This window comes from Phalacrocorax carbo, chromosome 3 (assembly GCF_963921805.1).
Source record: "Phalacrocorax carbo chromosome 3, bPhaCar2.1, whole genome shotgun sequence".
Lineage (NCBI taxonomy): Eukaryota > Metazoa > Chordata > Aves > Suliformes > Phalacrocoracidae > Phalacrocorax > Phalacrocorax carbo.
Genome location: NC_087515.1, coordinates 121,589,620 through 121,612,020, shown reverse-complemented (window position 1 = coordinate 121,612,020; position 22,401 = coordinate 121,589,620). Strand labels below are relative to the sequence as shown.

Genomic DNA, 22,401 nt, shown 5'->3' with positions numbered 1-22,401 from the left:
GAATGGTGATTTTTCTGGAAGTCAGGGCAGACCTGCCAGTTTTTACAAATTTATCTCCCATGCAAAATGTAAAGGTTGTGATGACATTTTATGTGAACAGGCAAGGCTGAGTAACATGTTTCTTCTTAGGTAGAAAGGCTGCTGATTACAAAACACACATACAGCACCAGATGGATAACAGGCATTTATCTCTGTGGAGTCCAGCTCTATCAAAGAGCTGCTGCAGGCGTATCCGTCTCCCCAGTCCACAAATGAGATCAAGGATTCCCTACTGAGGATTTAGTTTTACCCCGTAACTCTCTGAATATTGATCATTATCTTTGAAAGTGGTAAAGCAAACCCAGTTTCTGGTAGTTTATTCTTGTTACATATAGTTCTCCACCTGGACAAAGCTGCCTTAGTAATTCATCCCAAGTCTTGCAAAAGCTTTTGGAAATGCCATTTAGTTACACTAAGCAAAAAATACCTTCAACAATTGTATTTCTAAAGAAGGAGTTAATATACTAACCACAGACACCAGTTGAAAGGGTAAAGGCTTTAATAGGTTAAAATGCACTTCCACTTAATTTGTCTCTGTGATTGCTGCCTTTATCACAGAGCAGGAAGAAGTAGACTTCACTGCCACGGGATGCCTTTACAGCTGGAGAGCAGTTGCGAGATGTTGCTGTTCTCCTAACTCCCCTTCTTCTGTAGTCGAGGTTTTTTTCAGGGTTTAATATCCATACTGATGCTGGATCTTGATTTGGGGGAGATCTAATCTTGATAGTCCAGCAGGAGCAAGGAAAGCATTATTTGCCAATCAGTATCTTTCACATTGTTTCCTTAAGTACCACTGGAATTTTTGAGCTGTGTTTTTTTTTTGTTTATGTTTTTATTTGTCCTTCCTCTTCCCTGCTACCACCTGTTTCCTTTTGATATAATTTTTTGTGGTCCAGCAGGAAAATAGCTCTGATAAACTATGGTGCAAAAAGTAATACTCATATCTCATTTCACATGCTTCTCAACCTTTGCAAATCAAACTGGATTTTATGCTGCCGTGAATAGCATTCAGGTTTGTGTCCCTGCACTTAGGTGTGTTGGAGACTAGGGTAGGCATGAATGGTTTGAGTGAGGTCCTGGTTCCACTGATGTCAAGGGTAAAGCACTCACTGATGCAAAGTTCTACTGCACCTTCTCTATTAAAAAAAGTCTGTCTCAAGATCCATGGTGTGAATTTTTTTGAATTAGGAGGAACCCTGGTCATGACAGTTCAATTAAAAACTACTTGCAGGTAACCTGACTATTAACCTTGTGTGCACTGTAGGTACAGAAACTGTAAGCTCGGATATGAGCAAGTGTAGATAAAGATAATTAAGCTGAATTACACCTTGCAAAGAAGATACCAGGACTTGTTCTTCCATCTAAAAGGATGAAAAGAAAAGAAATTCAGAGACAAGTATTTTCTGTGTCCTTACTTACAGATTAATACTTCCTCTCACTTTTCAGTGGGAACAGTGATGTCAGTTGCTATGGAACAAAATTCATATGCTCAAGTCAGAGGGGTGTGTATCTTCCACTAGCACACCCTGCAAAAAATTAGATTTCCAATTGTGTATTCCATATGATATGTTTTCTCTAATCCTAACAAGTCAGAGATAGCGCTATAGGATTGCAGAATACAAAGTGTCTTGTTCATATTTAACCATGAGGATAATACGGTTCACATGGAAGATGTAAGAGGAAGGAAGAAATAATTAGACATGGAGGTAAATGTTAAATGCAATAAGTGGAACTAGGTTTTAACAAAGGAAGGTTGCACCTTATGCCTTCTTCAATAACTGAATTTTGTAGGCAGTCCATGTGGATCCCATGTTTGGACTTCACTGGAGAAATAACTGGCTAAAAGGGAGAGAAAATCCGAAGTTTAAACAAGCATGTTGTAATAGTGATATTCTTAATGGATTTTTATTTTGAGACCCATCTTAGTTGTTATTATTTATGGCAATGTCATCAGTAAAAAGCAAATGTATGCTGGTTAAATTGGTTGGTGACAAAAACTTAGGAGTCATTTCCCAGCCAGAATTATACAGCATGAACTGCATATCATTGGTTACATTTCATCACATTTCTGTTGTGCTGTCTTCAAATAGCTTTTTAGTCATACCATTATGGGCTAGAAGAATTTTTGCTGTTTGCTGGGAACTCAGCAGCTGGCCGTGACTAAGGAGGAAGACAACTGGGCATATTAGATAATCACATAATAATTACGTAATTTGGAGGAAAGGAAATGCATCCTAAAAAGTGTTGGGTAAAATAAGGAGTGCTGTGTGCTGTTGCATAAGGCACTGGTGAGACATCTTGTGGGATATGGGGTAGAATTCGGGTTATCTGCTTAGGAGGTAAAAAACCCAGGAAGTATAATGGATGCAGAGTTAGGCTTCAGTGTTACCCAGGAGAAATTAAGTGTTGAGAAAGACTAGAGAGATTGGCTTTGTAAACCTACCAAAATAAAAGCTTACTCTTTTATTTCATTGTGTTTTACAGTAAATAAATTTGCTCTCTATTTTTTCTTATAAGGAAGATAAACACTAAGGAGGAAAAATAACTTTAAGTATAATGTTAACACAAGGTTAAATAGACGTGAATCAGCTGTTGGTGCGTTTGGTCTGGAAGTGGGAATAGTTCTGTCAGCAGTGGCTTTCTGAGCCATGGTCAAGGGAAAAGTCCGATCACCTTAAGGCAGAGCTTGCATTTGAGGAAGGAATTAATGTACTAGTACCAGCAGTCTGGACACGGTGACCTTGGTAGTCCCTTCCAATCCTACGCTTCTAAAATGTAAAAAGTAAACTAAATTAAAAATTAGATAATAACCTACTGAAGATTAGTGTTAGATCTTCAACCATTAACTTATTTTAAGTCTGTAGCTGCTTGTCTTGCTGAAATTTTACTTTGTTAATATCATCAACTAACTTTTGTAAGGTAAGATTACACTGAGTAGGAAACCAGGACGGTATTTTCTGGAATAATGATACTATAATGCAAGCTGCTGTATTCATTTTGGATGTCAGTGAGAACTCATGATGATTTTTCTTCAAAGAATATAAAAACCTAAACAAAAAAAACCCACAAGGAGATCTACAAATACTTCCCCAAAATGGAGCCAGAGGACTGAAGGCTTAGCTGAAGGGACTTAGAAACAAATCTATGGCCGAGCTTCAAAAACTTAAAATTTGTATTGCCTTGAAGGTTTAGCCCCAAAAGAAATGTACTACTCTGGTAGACCACTTTGTGTGGTTGTTGCACTTCAGGGCTGATGGGCATTATGTGAAGTGGTACAATTTTAACATCTGCTGAATTCCATGTCATCTGTGATCATTGTGGTCACTTCGAACAGGCCAGAGACGATACTAATTGGCATTGGCAGAATGAGTTCAGGTTTAACCCACTAATTATATTGGCAAGAATAAGCAAGTTTTTAGACATTGTGGTCTGTCAAATGTGTTTATATAATGCTGTGTTACTTTAATTAGGAGTCTTGTATGTTCAGGATTTTCAATATACTGTTCTTTAGGACATCTGTTGTTTTTCCTACAATGGAACAGGAACCTTAAATCATAATTGAGATAGCTAGAAGGGGTAAAACCCTGGAAAGCTGAAAGAATATCAGTGTCATGGGACTAGCATTCTTATCAGGTACCTTCAGAGAAGACATTTTAATAGCTTAAAAATATTTGTGGTTTAGATGGATGTGAAGTTGTCTTTGTGCAAGTCTCAAGAACAGGTAAGGTTAACTGAATATCCAGACCTGTCTTAGTGCTGTTTATTGCAGTAATTTGTTTGAAAGTTAAGCATATTTTTTAATAATACTTGGTATATTTTAAAGCACGTACCAACATTTTCCTCTGCACTTCTTCTCATAACCATAATTTTGTGTTTAATTGTGATCTCTGCAGTACAGTTTTTGTTTCTTTAGGAAACGTGTATTTCCTGAAAGTCACGGTTTCGCTGTTATCGAAGAACTCTGCACTTGTTACGGTCTCTGTTGATACTTGTGTAACAGTATGGAAAAGAGTACGCTTATATTTTCTTCGGAGCCGTAGGTAAATTTTGCTTTGGAACAAAAGATACTGCTTTCATAACATTGTGTTTCACCAGAAATCTTTAAGCCTGGGGAGGAAAAAATACAGGTGCGATTTAATGTGTGAACTGTTTCTGATATAGATTATGTGGGTTGGGAGGCCAGCAGAATTACTCCTCTTATTTCTCGTGTTCTCTATATCCAGACTGGATTAAGAAATACTTGGACAGTACTTCTTAACCTAACCTGAAGATAACTCAACATCCACTAAGCTCACCTTTCTGGAAATTACCCACTCTGCTGTTGCCAGGATCTGTTACGCTTGAGGCTCTGGAAGAAAACTAGAATTAGGCACGGAGTAAGGATACCTCTGAAAAAGATGGCCAAAGTGAGATCGTGGCTCCTGTGTTAAGGGAGAATAAATGGATTAGAGCTGTACAGTTTATTTTAGAGCAGAGAGGGTAGAGCATATGACAGAAGTCTGTGAAGCCATAATAGTATAGAAAAGGCTAACAAGGGAAAGAATATTCACTGGTTTTTTGTAACTAAAAAGGAAGGCAATACCTAGTGGAATTATTGAGCTTAAGGCAGGCAGAAGAAAATGGGTTTGTTTGGTTGGTTTGTTCGTTTGTTCATATAATGAACAACTCAGTTTCAGGACTTGCTGTCTTGAGGTGCTTTGGAACCAAAAGTTCCACGTACATGGAATGAAAACTTGGGGAGAAAAGGTATGTGCCACAGCTATTCAGTGCTTTTTTTTTTTTTTTTCTTTTTGTGCTCTTTTGGCTCAAGAAGTCTGCTGAATTGCTGATTACTGACAGTTACATTAACTGTCCAGTTATTATACATATACATATTTACAGTACAACTGTAATACCCAGGGAAGAACTCTTTTCCTAATTCTGTTTCCGAAGTGGCCCTATGAGCACTGAGTAGGCAGGATTAGGGACTATGTATAAACCATTACCAAAGGTCTTATGAACATAAATGAGACAGTTTTTAATTTATTGTATTTAAAATCAAACCCCCTAGTGTGCTGGGAAGGTAGTATTGTGTATGTGCTGGATATAGTTGGCAGGTTCTGCTACTTAGTAATTCAACATTACAAGGAATACTGTTTAAGTTAACCCTCTTATTCCTGTTTTTGTTAACTTTGTGTTTTCTTCCAGGTTTCCCTACATGTTTTCTTTCTGTCAGGACTAGAAATTATAAAGAGGAGGGTAACAAGAATGATCAAAGATACAGAACATCTTCCATATGAGGAATAATTACATTGACTAGGACATTTCAGCTTGGAAAAAAAAACGATGGGGATGGTGGATACAGTAGATGTCACCTTCTCAAGGTCATTCGTCATTTTGTAGGCAGGGGAATGGTAGATTAATCTCTGGTAACACAAGAATTAACCATTATCGAATGAAGATACCATTGGCAGATATGAAACAAATACAGCACTTTGCACAGTGTCAGACAGTGAAAGCGGTAGGAAGCTGTGAATGCCAAAAGGTTACTTGGACATCTTAAGCGATTAGAAATAGGATTTTCCCTCCGTTAATGAGGTTCCACCTCTGGTTCAGGAGCTACACCGGGGGCTGAGAAGACATCCTGGGGAAGTACCACCACGTGCTTGCCTCAGCCTGTCACTCTGGGCTAGGAGCTTAGCTAGGTGAATATTCAGTCTGAGCTGGCAAGGTTGTTACTGTGTTTTGTTTCCTAAATAATCTCCTAATTTAATACTATGCCACAGATTATTCAGGAAATGCCTCTTCATTTTGCGTCTCCCACCCTTCCTGTATAATTTTTTTTTAATTTGGTGGTGCTTCTCTTTTCCTCTTTCCTTTCAAGTCTGTATCCCAATTCTCCGTTATAAATATAGCCCGTCAGCCTTCCTCCTGGTCCCAGACTTCCTCCTCAAGTCTGAGAACCCAGACATGTCATTTTTACTCTAATGGCCAAATAATGATGAGAACTACAAATATTTCTGTAAAGGATCTAATATTCCTTGAACTGAGTTCTGCTCTGAGTTCATGTCAGCATTTGTTTTTGTAGGAGAATAATTTCCTTCACCCAATTTCAAGGTTCATTTTGGATCCTTTTGCCTGGTGTTTTTACTGCCTGCATTTTTGCCAGAGCGGAAAGATTTACTAGCTGCCACAGATGGAAACTCACCTGAATCTTATTAGTTTTTCTGCATTCCACAGAGATTTGCTAGACAATAATTAAAGAAATTATCCTTTTGTAAATTTTTAATTAAGTTGTAGGGCTTTTTTTGTGTGTGTGAATGATGGTGAGCAGCAGTGTAAACAATCAATTCAGAATTAGAAAAGTTTAGTCTAAGCTCTGGTAGGCATTTTCCTCAAACATGGTGACTAAACTCTTTTATTTTTCCTCATTGAAGACACTGATGCTATACAGGTTGACCTGAGTTTACTCAGAAAAGCTTCTGACTTGTCCTAAACTGAAGGGTAAGCATATCTTCCATCTTCTGTGTCGTGCTGGGAAGGAAGGCTATGGAGTCCGTCAGCTGGAAGTGTGCTTACCTTAACAACAGATGGAGGCAGGTCTTGCAGCTGGTAGGGGAGAACTTGGCAAAGTATGCGTATTTTATACCTTGATAATATTGCTTACTTTGAACTTTTCATACCTTCCATTGGAAAGTTTCTTCTTGGTGTGGCTTTTTTTTCCTTCTCTTTCTGTGTCTCAAATCCATACGAAAGTAGTAGGACAGTGATCGTGCCCCTGTACTCAGCCCTGGTGAGGCTGCATCTCGAATTCTGTGTTCAGTTTTGGGCCCCAAACTACAAAAAGGACATTTTGGTGCTGGAGCGTGTCCAGAGAAGGGCAATGAAGCTGTGAAGAGTCTGGAGAGCAGGTCTGATGGGGAGCGGCTGAGGGAGCTGGGGGTGTTTAGCCTGGAGAAGAGGAGGCTGAGGGGAGACCTTATTGCTCTCTAAAAGTGCCTGAAAGGAGGTTGTAGTGAGGTGGAGGTTGGTCTCTTCTCCCACATTACTAGTGATAGGATGAGACAAAATGGCCTCAAGTTGCATCAGGGGAGGTTTAGATTGGATATTAGGAAAAATTTCCTTACCGACAGGGTTGTCAAGCATTACAACAGACTGCCCAGGGCAGCGGTTGAGTCACCATCTGTGAAAGTATTTAAAAGGCTTGTAGATGTTGCACTTAGTGACATGGTTTAGTGGTGGACTTGGCAGTGTTAGGTTTAAGGTTGGACTCGATGATCTTAAAGATCTTTTCCAACCTTCATGATTCTATGATTCTTTGCAAAGATGTGGCTGTGTCATTGAATAGAAGAATGGGCTTATTTCATGTGCTGCATCAGTGTTAGTAACTCAACAGCTACAAGTGATTTCAATGGCACTGTTTTTCCAAAAATAGGCAGAAAATACTTCTGTTGCTAGTATCGAATCCAGATATGAGGAAGGCTTAGGTTAAGCCAAGTCTGTGTGCCAACTTTTTCTTGTAAGAAAAGGGAAAGTTAAATTAGCTTTCAGGAATAAAGTATGAGTTTACCAGCATTGCAGGTTACAGTAATTGCACTTTTTGATGAGAAATAGAAAACTTGTTTTGTTAAAACTTCAGAAAATACTGTTGAACAAGTTGTCACAAATGCTACAGAAAACTAGTGTAAAAGGTAGCATGGTAATGTGCCCTTGAGAGTAGTGTCATGTTTATACACATTCCCTAATGTATATTTTACACTAGTGGAGTTCTAAAACAACTTTTTAAAAATATTTTTGTTTGTTTACACATTTTCAAGTAAAATTGCTGTAATTTGCTATGACTTTGTTTTGCCTTTATATTTTTTAATGTTTCGCTTGCTTGGTGTGTCACTTTGTTTCATTGGAGCTTGGCAATAATTTAATTAAGAAGCTTCTGAAAATGGTTAGCCATAATGAGCTAAATGATCCTGTGATTTTTATAAACTATAGAAATACTATCCTGTTGTTATAAACTGATAGCGCAAGTGCTTTGTCATCGTCAAGGCGCACTGTAAAATTCAGAAAACAAGTGGATCTTTACTGTTAGCATGGACTAAACTATTATGTGTCTCTAAGTCATTCTAAAGCAAGAATTGTGTTTCTACATTGAGATCATTGCATGGCACAGAAATGTTGATGCTCTTCCTTTACAGATAGATTTTGCGTATCAAAGTGGGGAGGTGCCAATGACCGTATCATGAGGCAAAACGCTGCATCATATGGAGTTCTGCTCCTGTTCTGTAGGAGCAGATGGTTAGATCAAATGAGCCCAATATTTGATTTTAGTGAACTGCTGAACCTAAGGATTCCCAGTACACCAAAATATCTAGAAATTCTATGTAGAGAACATGAATTGTACCCTAAAATACAAAGCTGCTGCTTTGTCCACATTTCTGTAAGCGTGCTCTTCAATTAAGCAAGTATTTCTTGGCCAAAGCTGTGCATTTGCCTGATGCTATTAAACAGCCTTTCTGCCGGTAGCAGTTATTTTTGGATAGCACATCAGACACACTTGAAAATTTTAAAAATTCTCTTTGCTTCAGTGGGCACAATTCTTGTCATTTTAGTGAAAATACAAAACTGAAGGAGAAATGTGTTGCCCTCTGTTAAACATGCTTTAGCTACAGGTGTTTCCTTTTAACTGTGTATACATTAAAGAAGCTGCTGAAGTTGTTAGGCATAGACATGCCCTTTTCCTCTGGCAGTTGCCACAGCGTTGCTTAATATGCTGAGAGCCTCCGCAAAGCATTTCTGGTAAGACAAGTAGTAGCGGGGTTAATGTGTGCGTTGTGGAAGGAGGTTGCATGTGGTTCCTGCCGTGATCCGAGAACATGGGAGCAGGGAACAGGAGGTGTGTTCCTCAAGGAAGAGCAGGGGGTACTTTGGGATGGACCCAAAGCTACCACGGTAGTAGTTCATAACATGTTTGCGCACCTACTTAAGAATAAGTGCTTATTATCGGTCAGCATTTTCTCCTACGTTTGATATAAAGAATCAACAACAAAGGAGGAAAGTAAATATTGAAAATACCAATAACACTGATAAGGAATCTGGAAATTCAGACTAATGGTAAAATGTTCTGTATGTTTTTCAGATTCCTGGAGTGTTTGCTCACTACTGGGGAAAAACTAGAAGTGTGATTCAGCATCTCAATTGGGAGCATTAAATCTGATTTATAATAAATAATTCTGTAGTAAACTTATCTACAAACGCAGACAGAAGACGACTGGAATTATTAGATTTATCCCAATATGTCTTACACCAAACAGCTCTCTCGAGGCTCCTAATGAGAGACAATAATGCTGGTTGCATTACGGAAAAACCCTTGTTGTGCAGCTTCAGGCACGCTGCTGCATGTCTGTGTTGAAATTTCCCCGTCTTTAAATATGGGTATAAATATTTATTTAGGGTCATTATGAAGCTTAATGCTAGTTTTTTGGATGGCTAAAAAGGTGGTGGTAAAATCCACTCATCCTCATGACTTACACGTAAAAGGAATGCGCTTTCAATTTAGGTTTATTATATCTGTGGAGTTAATTAACTTTGTAGGTCGTAGGAGGGTAGTTTTTTATTAGAGAGAAACAAGCAACGCCCATCAGTGAAAAGCACACACAGTTCTCTGGAGAATGTGAAAAATGTCTTGCGATTTTCCACACATAAAAAGTTGCCTGTGTCCTTTTCACTAACACTATCGCTCTCAGTACGCCTGCCTTGTGCCTACAGGTCGTGCTAACCAGAGGCAGAGGTCTTACAGAGCATTTTCAAGTTTATTTACTTCTTTTCTAGGACTGTGCTTTCTTTTCTCCCTTCTTCAATTGCAGCTTACCATTTTAAGGAAAGAACAGCGTTTGTTTCGGTTTCTGATGTTGGCAGCCCATCAAAGCAAGTCCTTTATTTTCTTCAGAAGATTAGCTGTGTGATGCAGTGCTGTAAAGGCATTTCTGGAGCTGTCCTACCAAATGCTGTTATCCCACCATAAACAGACCCTCATGCTCTCTCGCAGAAAGATGCTTTTTATTTAAAATTAGCTTAAAGGAACATAAAATACTGTTTAATGCGAAACATAGTTGCTTGTTTCCAACACTAAAAAATTGTGAGTGTTGCCACATTGATTTACATATTAATACCTGTTACATGAAGGTGCAGTCGGTATGTATTTTGTCATCTTTAGAGAAGTCCTGAAGGTATGTTAAATTAATGATGTGCAGCACTGGGTTGTTTGTGTGGGTCTTTGTTGTTCTGTGTGGACTTTCTACGTGGGTAAGATCCCCATGTGACTTTGAACTCTTGAATGAGCTGTAGAGCTGTGGAGTGGGCAAGCAGAGGAGCTTTCTCTTGGGTTCTCTGAAGCTTTCTGATCAGGTATAAGGAGTCAGCTGAGACACTTCTGGGCCTTCAGTCCAGATTTCCCATGTTGGATCTCGAGAACACTTGCCAGTCCTGATGTTTATCCACTGTCTTCCCTGAAAGTACCTGCCTTCTCTAGAAAAGAAAGGTAGATTGACTTATGTCTTCCAAAGGTGTTACTAGTATAGAAATGTAGTTTTTTTCATAAACGGAAAAAGCAGTGAAGGCAATAGTTACTCTGTTCTGGGGAGAATCTTTGTGGACAAAATGTCCAAGTTCAGCATTTCTTGAGTTTTGATTCCTAAAAATACGGCATAGTCAAATACAACATTAACTTCATCTAGGTGGGTCTTGCTTCATGTATGAAGTTGTGAGATTGCCAAGTAACCTCTTTTGAAGAATAAAGAATTCATGAGATATCTTCTTGTCAGAGAGATTGTATTTTTTTCTGCTCAAAATTATACCATCTACGGTTGGGAAAAAATTACTTATCTCATGAAAATTTCCAAGAAACTTAAGCTAAGTCAGAATAGTAGTAACAAACTATTCATAGACTGCAGCAAAGCCTGTCATGAGAGCATGTAGCGTCAACTGTATTTTGATTTCTGATGCTACGCTGATTTTAAAAAATATTGCAGTTCACTACTACTTGGTGCCAGCTCAGAATCTCAGCAGTGTGAAAGGTTCACCACTGCTCCATCAAGGAGATGCATGCCTCTTGCCCCATCCTGTGATCAGAGAGATGCCTGTGAAGAGAAGATGCCTGCGGTTTGTTGTGTTTCATGTATGGCTTGCCATGAGTAAGGACTGGGGCTGTGAGGAAGGAAGAACAGCAGCAATGTCTCTGGGCAAAATTAATTGTTCTCTTTGGCTGGATCTGATTTATGGGCAAGACATTTCTCAGCCCTGGCATTGAAGGTGTGTTAGTGCAAAAAAAAAAAAGTTGAGCTAAGCCAGATAGGTTTAGATGACATGTGCTGGATGCAGATGTTTCTGTTTGACTCTTCCTACAGCTTTCTCCTCCCAAGAAAAGTAGTCGTCTTCCCTTTGTCACAGTTCGATGTGCCCAGAACTTGGTTGGTTGTAAACCAGACAGTGTAATTTTTCTCAACAGTGATGCTGAGTGGTTTTACACTGGTGGTAGCTTTGGGAGACAACCACAATATTCATGAAGATTGTAGCATGTTTTGATGGTGATTGCACAGGAGAACTGAGTTTCAAACTAATTTTGTCTGTGGTAAGTCTTTATTGTGATGGTCTCGGTTGTGCTATAAGTAAACATGGCAATTACTTTGAAGAATGGTTTCGTGACGCGCTTTGTGGAATTGCCAAGACCTTGTGATCCCCATTCAGATAGACTGATGTGGTAGTTTTGCTTGGTATTTTGAGGAATCTTAATTTTAATGACATTTTCTGTACATAGATTTTTCTTTTCTTGTTTGTATCACCAAATGGTAACATCAAAAGAGTCATGAGCACCTGGTTAAGCTAAAAATAAGTGCTCGCAATGTTTTCACCTTCTCTCTGGTGCTATGCTCTTAATTCTGTTTCTGCTGCATATTGGGGTGGGAGTTGAAAAAAACATTGAATCCTTTAAATAAGAAGTGGTGGGTGGGGCTTGAACACCCACAATGTGGATCCCTACCATAAGTAGATAAGTAGCGTGGGTTTTAATGTGGTTTTTTTTTTTTAAACGTTTTCATTGTCCGATGGTTATTCGCCCGTATTTATAAAACAACGACCTCTTCTAGCTCAGGCTGAAAATGGCAGGCACTCTCCCTCTTAAATCACTTTAGGTTAAAACTTAGTTTTCTGGGACTTTGTTCAATAATAGACAAGCACCAAAAATCTCACCATCAGACTGGGATGGCTGTGCTCACTTACGTATATGCTGTTTTCTAGATCCTAATTCCTGCTAAAAAAAATCCCCATTACTTTCCAGGCTTAGCTTGTAGGGAATCACAGCTTTGGAAGGACTTTAGATAATGGCTTGCATTCATCCCCCACCATTTATCTAATTTCTGGTTGGAATTTAGTACATGTTTTCATTCAACCTTTTAAATGAAAAGGTGCTCTGATATCTCCTTTTAAACATCTTAAATTTCAAGGTGTTATTGAATGTTGATAGTTCTTGAGAGATGTGGCTAAAATTGTCTGAACTGAATGTGTTAATTTATATTTACACAAAACAGTCAAATTATGTGGGAGGAGGTCTGCTTTCGGTTTTGAGGTCTATTACAGTATTTTCTTCCATACATATAAAAAAAACCTCAGTAGAGGAGAGTGTATTTTTGTGGAATTTAGTCACCAGAAAAAATGTTTTCAGTCTCTGTCCTCAGGGACAGGGAAAATATGAAATGCTTCATGCCTTTGAAAATAAATTATTAGCAGGTTGGCTTTATCAGGATATATATTAAGTTTCCTGAAATAGTCACATGATGTAATTTTGATAACACATATGTATCACTTTGCTGTGACAGTAGCTGCTTGCGCTGGCTTGTTAGGACTGTGCTAGAAGCACTCGTTGCTGTAATGTTGGTTACAGTCAAAGATTTTGGTTTTTCTCAATTAAACTTATACTTGCAAGAAACCTGTCATGGAGATGGTTGCTGAAGAAATGCTTTTCCGTGTTTAATTTTGGAACAAATAAACTGTGCTAACATAATTTTAATGGTAAAGTGTGCATCTGAAGGTCTTCTGTTATGGCTGCACTGATGATGGGGGTTTTTGCCTAGGCTAGGATCAGGAGTGTGAAGTGCACAGTCATACGAGTAAGCAAAGCTGGAGCTGGGGTGCAGTGGGCAGTCACGCACCCCACACGCTCTGCCTTTCAGAGAGCTCTGCGATGATCCCGAGGTTGTTGCAGCGATAGCAGCATTCCTGCACCCAGCTCATCTGCGTGTCAGAGAAAAGCGATCACAGTCCTCTGAGCAAAAGTACACAAAATATTCGGTGCCCAAAAAGCATGTTAATAAAGTGAAAAATGAGAATAAAGGGTGAATGCTAATCTTGAAACACTTCTTGAGTGAGATGTTAACCTTAATTTAACGAGAAGCAAATGTTAATCGTCATACAGCTATAGGTATGAATCTGGTAATTTATTCAACTGTAAAATGTTGACACATTTGAGGAAATGCCATGTAGAACTTCAAATCTTATAGTTTGAGAGGAAACATCATTTACTGGATTTTATTCAAAGGGATGTTTTGCTGAAATATATTAGAAAAGTTTCAAGATTGATTGCCATCTTCTTGCTTACTTTGTGACATGTAAATAGGAAATTATGCATTTCAGTACATATTGATACAGAAGTTCCCTTACAATGTAAACTGGATTCTTTAGAGAAGCTATGGTGATGCCAGTAACTCCAGTCCAGGAATTTTTACTGTGTTTTTAGCACTTTGCAGCCACTGACCACGTGAATATATTGTGATGGTCTTAATCCTTCTGTCTTTGATTATAAAAAGCTGAGGAGTGTTACAGCCACCTGCTTCAAAAGATGATCAAAACGTGTTATTTTATATAACGACAATGTGATGTTGCTAATATTTTATTTTCCATGTATGAAAAAACTGGTCAAGTTTTCTGAAGTTGATGCTGACAGCTTTAGGAGCACTTCTTCATCTTGTAAAGATAATTTCTATAAGCATTAACCACATTATGCACTTTCCATTTGTATATTAAAACTAACATTTGAAAAAGATTTGAGTGCCACTCTAATTTTTGCCATTGGGCATAATCTGTCCTCCTTTGTGTATTATGGCAATACTGGTACTGCCCATCAACTTCTAGGCATCTGATTTAGATTTATTTACATTTATTATCAGTATCTAATCTAGATTTATTTATACTCCTTTAACTAGAAGAGAGAAATAAGGGGGGTTCTTGAAGTGCAGTTTTGCACACAGCCTGCAAGAAGACCCTTTTATTGAGGCCACTCTGGAAACCCCCCCACCCCCACCTCCCCACCCCCCCAAAAAAAAAAAAAAAAAAATTTAAAGCCCCAGAAGGCCCTGAAGAGAGGGAAGCAGAACTCCAAATTCAGGTGCCTAGAGGTTGTATCCGAATGCCTTCCCAACTTTTTTGTCATTCATATCCCCAGTGAGTTTCTGTTTTGGTTTGGCTTTTTTAACTATTTATATTTCCCTATTAAGCACCAGGGGTAAAGAATTCAATTTGTCAATATGAAAGGATGGTGTTAACAGGACCTCCTTAAGAGGAGACATTAGATCTTTTTGGAAAATGTGTTTGCATATGTGGATAAACACAGGCGAGATGCTTGACATCATTAATATGTGTGTATTAGCAGGTATGTCAGCTTGCAGTCTGCTAGCTTTGTTATTACTTTTGGAAAAACAGTGAAAAGAGCTGTTGAAATTTTGTAGGCTCAGAGCTCTGAACTTACGTTTATGTAGGAAAAGAGGAAGCATTTTATAGAGATTTTCGAAGTGCTCTGTTTTTTTAGGGAACTTGTTAATATGTTATTAGAAGGATTATTTATTCCCTTTACTGTCTTGTAGTGAGCAAGACAAATACTTGAAGAACAGATTAACAGTTCTTTGGAAGTGGCAATGCTGAGTAGAATGTCTTTTTAAAAGTGTTTTATTAAGTAATAACCTTATTACCTTAAGTAATAATGCTGATTTGGGGCTTTCCATTCAGAATTTCTGCTAATTCTTGCATTCATTGACTTGAAAAACCATTTTTTTGTCAAGAGCTTCCCGACTAAAACTTCCTCCTAGTTAATAACCAAAACCAAACCCAATTATTTCTGGCAAACTACTTTTCCTGCAAAGGACGCACACCCTGACCTTTATACAGAAGGTTGGAGCATTTCTGAAAGTCACTCTGTTTCTGCCTGGTATATCAGCACAGCTCTGTAAACATCATTATCCCCTGCAATTTCTCTTTGTTAGTTTGAGGCTGTAATATTTTATACTTTTTTTTTTTATAAGCATTGAAAAATGGTAAGTTGAAATTGTATGCTTTTTAAAACAAAAAAACCAAAACCAACCCAGAATGTTGCTCCTTTGTCAGACAAAACCAACATAGTTTTGTTAGCAGTCCCAATTTTGGTTTTAGAGCACTGGCATGATGAAGTATGAGTCCTTCTGGCAGCTGTAGGGTGTTAGCCCTCTGTATGAGAACCTTTAAGTGACATTGTTTACCGGAGAACCAGAGAAGTATTTGGTTCACACAGGGTATGGTGAGCAACGTGCATCCTGCCCTGGCTGCAAACAATCCGCAGCAACAGGAAGCTGCTTTGCACCAGCTTTGAAGGATGACAGAGCTTGTTTGAAAGCCAAGTGTAAAGCAAGTCTAGCTGAGGAATTCTCTCAGCTAGCGCTTGCACATCTGGGAAGCAGGTTTGTGTTTCATAACGTCCTTGCCAAACTGGTAGGAGCTGGGTGTGTCTAGGTCTAGCTTTGTCTCTGGAGAAGCCAAGCTGTTATTTTGCAAGTGATATGCTTTATTTTTAAGACTCTTCAATCTGTTTAGTTGTTCGGTGTTGATTTTTTTTTTTCAGGAGGTCCAAACATATGGGCCATCACCTCTGAAGAGCGAGCCAAGCATGACAAGCAGTTTGATAGCCTTAAACCCACAGGAGGCTACATTACAGGTTGGTCTGAGATTCTGCATTACACATTAACTTCTCTGTACACAGAAGTATCTTTGTAAAACAGTTTGAAAACTACATCCTATTTCTAGCTCTTTGTTGTGTGACTAATAACCATACTCTGGGCAAACAGCCAGGGGTTATTACTAAATTTCTAAAAGCTTTGGGCTAAAGTCTGGCACAGAAACACTCTTCTATTAACCCTGTCACTTCTGTGGCTAGTGGTTATGTGCTGTCATTCTGTCTAGTTTCAAAAACCAAAGAATATCAGGCAAAATCTGCTTAGATGGGAGGCTGCCAAGGAGCACTTAGAGTAGCTATTGTGGCAAGTGACGCCAGAGACACCAGAAGTGGCTCTCCTCTGTCTGAATAGTGTTAGAGAATACTGTGCTGTTAGATATCTTTGTTTTGGGGGAGGAGGCAGGGAGAGAGATGCTGACAGCTTGTCCTTGTTAATGAGTGCTTGAAATTTATTAACCCTTGGGCCTCCAGCGAGTTCTGGATAGGTTAATGGCATTTTGCAACAACCTGCTGTCAGTTTCAGTCGCATTCAGCTGCTTCTCCTCTGAAACAATTAGGTCATGTTGCTGCGCACCTCAGAATCTGCAGTTTTTAAATTTAAGAACCTGCTTGTGATGTCAATAAAAAGCTAATTTCACTGGCAAAGATGACTTAATTTACGAAAGCCCCATTCTTTGTGTGTGGGTGGGCACTAAAGACCAGCCCTGGTCATTCCTGCCTTCCTAACTATCTGCTAATGCCTTATCTGGTTGCTCCAGTGCCCCTGCTTTTCTTTATTTTGGTCTAAAAAAGACTGAGGAAAGAGTGGGAAGTTGTCCGTTTGGAACATGCGTGTCTTCTGGCTAAGTGATACGTAACCCCTGCTTTAGCCAGACAGCTCTGGGATGTCGGTGTTTACCACCAGCTGAAAATTACGCAGTCCCGGAGACTACCTTTAGGCCACATCTGGGCTTTTACCTGCACCTGTGTCTGCAGGCTTCGCTATTTATTTAGCAAGTGCTTGAAATGAAAGGCTATGTATGAATATAAGGGAAGAGTGAGCTGAAAAAATAATTTGAAGTCTTAGCTTTAAGCATCTGTAATTCACTTATAAGAAAGCATGAGCAACACTACCTGTGTTTTATTACAAGTTTGTTCAACAGCACGATCAGCACCAATTGATGTGGAACTTCGTATGGGACTGCACAACAGTTCCCATTCCCTTCCTGAAATACTGAAATAGTGGATGTTCTCTGATGGAACAGAATATTGTTTAGGACACAATATTTTTTCCAATTTTTCTAGAGGCAGTGCTGGCTAAAGTTAGATTGGATGAAGGAGAAGGAAATAAATAGCATGCACATCCTTTCCTGTAAAAGTAATCGGTCAGGGCTAAATTTTCAGTCATTTTTACTTCTTTAAGTCTTGCATCTGTTAAACTATTGGCAGCTGTTGATTTGTGACCTGTTAAAGCTTTTTATAGCTATTTGAAATCACTTCTCAGAGCAAAGATTCAGGATCACAGAATACACGGGTATCTGACAATTGCTGTCAGCAGGGAAGGAGTTAGGTGGTATGAAACTGGAAAGCTTGGTGTCCAGCATGCTGGTTCCTTTTGAAAATCTGTCCCACAACAGAGCACTGAGGAATTCTGGAAATCTATGTCTGTAGTGTAAAAGTCTGTCTGTCTTCTTTATCATAGGTGATCAAGCACGTACCTTTTTTTTGCAGTCGGGTCTACCAGCTTCAATCCTTGCTGAAATATGGTAAGGTATTCTTTACTTTTTTAATTATTTTTAAAGATAGGAGATGAGTAACATTCAAATACTATCTTTGGTATGTTGTATTACCTCAAAGAGGCTTTCGGCAGTCAAAGTAGGAGTGTTGTCTGAATCATTGTTTTAATTTTATTAAATTTAGAGGAAGGATTGAGCCCATATGTGTACCAACAGTTGATTAAGCAGCAGTACCTTCTTAGATCGTTCTTATAATGCTAATTCAAACTGGATCATACTGAACACAGCCTTTTTAACCTATAGTAAGTGCTTGAAACAAAAAGTGGTGATAAACTGCAAGGCTTTCATAGTGGGAAGTGTCTGTTGGACTGCCAGAAAGGTCATTGTTAAGCCTTGTCTTTTATATTTTAAATAATAATATGGAAAAAGAGGTAAATAATGGGTTAATGAATTCCTGGAGATACCAAATTGAATGGTGTTTGAAATACTAGTAACCACTAAAAAATGGCAGTAAGATTAAGTGTGGGAAAAAGTACACACTACTAAACTGGGAGTGGAAAATACACTGAAAGTAGAAGACAAAAAAAATCTAAAGTCACAGAAGATGTTAGTAGAAGGTCAGTTATAAAACACTGTAAGATACCAACCAATGCTCTAACACAGGAACTGGAAAAAGTGCTGTTCTTTGCAGCATGTATGTGGTGGTTTCAATATTTGAAAACAGACATTTTCTTCTTTGTAACTCCTCAGCCTTCACTAGAATACTGTGATCATTTTGGGGTACTTGGTTGTTACCAAGATGTACGTGTGCTAAAAGACACAGAGTGGAGGCGTGTGATAATTAGTCACAACTCACTTGTGTCCACAACTCACTGTTGAGAAGGACCTGGGAGTGCTGGTGGGCAGCAAGGTGACCATGAGCCAGCACTGTGCCCTTGTGGCCAAGAAGGCCAATGGTGCCCTGGGGTGCAGTAAAAGGAGTGTGGCTGGCAGGTGGAGGGAGGTTATCCTGCCCCTCTACTCTGCGGTAGTGAGGCCACATCTGGAGTGCTGTGTCCAGTTTTGGGCGCCCTGGTTTAAGAAGGACGCAGAACTGCTTGAGCAAGTCCCACGGAGAGCTACGAAGATGATGAGGGGACTGGAGCATCTCCCTTTAGAGGAAAGGCTGAGACCTGGGTTTGTTCATCCTGGAGAAGAGAAGACTGAGGGGGGATTTCATCAATACCTATAAATATCTCAAGAGTGGGTGTCAGGAGGACGGGGCCAGACTCTTTTCAGTGGTGCCCAATGACAGGCCAAGGGGCAACGGGCACAAGCTGGAACACGGGAAGTTCCCCCTGAACATGAGGACAAACCCCTTCCCTGTGCGGGTGCCAGAGCAGGGGCACAGGCTGCCCAGGGAGGCTGTGGGGTCCCTTTCCTGGAGGCATTCACACCCCACCTGGATGCATTCCTGTGCCCCCTGCTCTGGGTGTGTCTGCTCAGGCAGGGGGGTTGGATGGGATGGTCTCCAGAGGTGCCTTCCAACCCCCACCGGTCTGTGATTCTGTGAAAACATATTGAAGAAACAAACGAAATGCAAGTTAGATTCTTCTTCAGGCACTTAAAGTGTCTAGGAAAGAGTGGTAAAGGAAACTGTTGTGTAGGGCATTGGCATTTTATACTGAACAGCAACAGAATGAAAGGGAAAGCGTGGCTTAATATTGTCTGATTTTTTTTTTTTTTCCCCTCCTAATTTTGTTTACATTCCTGTGCCTGGTCCTCTCATGTTTAAGTATTAATAAGTTTTCATATTTTCTGTCTGACCAGAAATTTTGTCTCCTTATGTATGCGCTGTTGCCTATATTTCCTGTCGTATTTAAGTTTATTTGGAAAAGTGTCAAAGGAAGACAGTGTAGATATCAGGCGTAGAAAACCCACTGTTTGTCAATTAACGCACAGTGTATAGTGGTATAAAGTGCTGTTAGCAGGTTTCTGCATCCTCCAATTTCAGGTTCTTGCATTAATTCCTGACATTACCAGCATTAATTTAAAATGATGAGTCTGGCTGGTAGCATAGAAAGAAGCATAGCAGAGGCGTATCTGTAGCAACAAGTATATCCACTGAGCAGGAGGCTACTGCTTTTCCAAGTGTCTTTGTACTTTCTCAGGTGTTAAGTATTTCATATACAGCAAATTTAAAACTGAATTCTGCAGAAGACTACCAAGTGAATTATACTTAATACAGCTAGACGAGCATTATGTTTGGAAGTCCCAATACCTATAGGTTGGCAAACTAGAAAAACTAAGATCTGCAGAGTTCTGAGGGTTTGAATGTTGCAAAAAAATCTACAAATGGTTGCAATACGTCTGTTGTTTTCTTGTACAAAATCAGTTAATAGATTTGATAGAAAAGCTTCTCATTAAGTGAAAACGTTAACTTTACATTTCTTCCTTGTGGGTTTTTAAAATTTTTTTATTTTATTTTTAAGGACACTATCAGACCTGAACAAGGATGGAAAAATGGATCAACAGGAGTTCTCTATAGCCATGAAACTCATCAAGCTGAAATTACAAGGACAGCACTTGCCTGCAGTTCTCCCTCCTGTCATGAAACAAACTCCAGTATTTTCGCCACTAATGTCAGCTCGCTTTGGTACTTATGAATATATAATTACTTAGTGTTCAGAGGTAAAAAACCACAGTTAATTGCAGCCAAATACAAGCATGAATCTGAACCACGACAGTTGAGTGAATCAGTAAAAGAAACCAAAGGATATTCTGATTTAGGAAATTCACAAAGTCACTTTCTCGACTTTTTTGATAATTTCATTCTTTGAAGACATTTAGTAATAAACTTTCTGTTGAATATTGACATGAGGTACAAGAAGGCTATTCACATTTGCGTCTGACTTGCAGGCTCTCATCTGGTACTGAAGGTCTTTTTTTGTCTCCCTCCTACTCATTCACCTATTTATACTCGGGGTTTTTAAAGCTGAACTTAGTAAAGATCAAAAACTTCGGTAGAATGCTTATTTTAAATATTTTTTTCAAAATCAATCAGATTGTCTATTTTGGTTATATGAACAATCGAATATAATTATTTTAACTTTTTTTTTCCTTTTTCTGATAGCGTTTTGAGATTCAGCACATGCCTGTTGTGATGTTGTTGTTTTTTAGAACAAAACATACATAATGGCTCCAGCTGGGTTACAAAATTAATAATCTTCTGGTGTTCTTCTGTGCTGAAATCAAGTGTATGCATATATTAATTACATACATGATTTAAAGTATCTGCTCATTGGTAAATCTTGTGCGTTGGTATACAAATGCACACATTTATGGATAGCTGTGGTTGGTATACGATTAATTCCTATTAACCTTCCACTGCAGCATCTGCATACTGTTGTTTTCCACAGGATTAAGCCAGTAATTCAAGTGCCCTTATTCATTTCAGGCAACTGCCTGAAAGAAACCGTTTGCTAGGCATAGGTCCTGAAGTATGGACTTTTCAGCCATACAGATTCTTCCAGAGCCAACGCTTGGAAGACAATTAGTTCAGAAACAATATCAGCTTTTCCTGTAGAGAATTGTCACAAGTTTTGAGTTGCATGGTAATTCTGTCTCAGGGGCCAGACGTGGAAAGGCTTGTTGAAGAACTAGTTATAGCTGCAATTATAGAAAACTAGATCTTATTCTTTTGTGGAATACTAGGTAGCTAAATCTACCTTGAGAATTAATTGCTAGTAAGGATTAATTTTTTTTTTAATATATGTCCTTCAGTATATTTTCCTTTGTGAGATGTCTTCTCTAAAGTTTAGAGAAAAAGTAAATATTATACATGAGCACCTACTTTAGCTCATTGTACCTGTGGACGCAGGTTGCTCTGTGTAGGTTCTGCCTAGTGTAATGGAGCCAATTTCTTGCTGAAGCCTCGGCAATATTAAAGCATGGATTGTTGTTTTTTGCTCTAGGAATGGGTAGTATGCCAAATCTGTCCATGCCAACGTCCATGTCTACGATCACACCGTTAGCTCCCGTGTCTCTGACCTCCATGACTTCCATTCCTCCTTTGGTTATCTCTGCTCCCCTGGTGCCTTCTGTCAGTACCCCCTCATTGCCAAATGGAACATCCAACATTCTGCAGCCTTTGGCTGTACCTTTCTCTTCAAGTAAGTATAATACAGTCCAGTACTCGCTTTCAGAGTTGTGAATCTTATTTTCTCTATGGCTAATTTCAGAAAGGAATGCTAATACTTGCACGCAAGTTAAAAATAAATTTAAAAAAACCAAACCATATTTTTCCAAAAGTTCACATTTGTCAAATCGGTTCTAAATAGTCAATCTTAACAACAAGGCACTGGTCAGCTTTTCTTTCTTCTATCAAAGCCTTGAGTGTTCATTACAAATCCTTATACCTGGTTGCTTTACAATTTTTTTGTTTTGTTTTGTTTTCTTGTTTGTTTGTTTCAGCACTGCCTCATTCTTTAGGTCCCATGGCAGGAGGGTTTGGTGGTTCTAGTATACAGAAGGCGCAGTCACTAATCGATTTAGGATCTAGCAGGTATGAAAGTTAAGTTTAAAATGGTTTTATCTTAAACTTGAGTAGTTTTCCTTCCAAAACTTACAAAGCATTTATATTTTCAAAGTATAGTCATTAAAAAT

At 38.9% G+C, this 22,401-nt stretch overlaps 1 protein-coding gene across 6 annotated transcripts in view; it reads left to right on the top strand.

The window, feature by feature from the left end:
* The window catches only part of ITSN2 (intersectin 2), an 89,485-nt gene that overhangs the window by 17,074 nt on the left and 50,010 nt on the right, over positions 1 to 22,401 (top strand). For 5 of the 6 annotated variants that reach the window (XM_064448150.1, XM_064448145.1, XM_064448146.1 and 2 more), the window contains exons 3-7: positions 15,932 to 16,024; positions 17,724 to 17,787; positions 20,229 to 20,392; positions 21,711 to 21,908; positions 22,210 to 22,300. In XM_064448150.1, coding sequence (XP_064304220.1) covers positions 15,932 to 16,024; positions 17,724 to 17,787; positions 20,229 to 20,392; positions 21,711 to 21,908; positions 22,210 to 22,300 — 610 coding nt within the window. The remainder of the gene's footprint in view (positions 1 to 15,931; positions 16,025 to 17,723; positions 17,788 to 20,228; positions 20,393 to 21,710; positions 21,909 to 22,209; positions 22,301 to 22,401) is intronic. The other variant, XM_064448149.1, reaches the window with a different exon arrangement.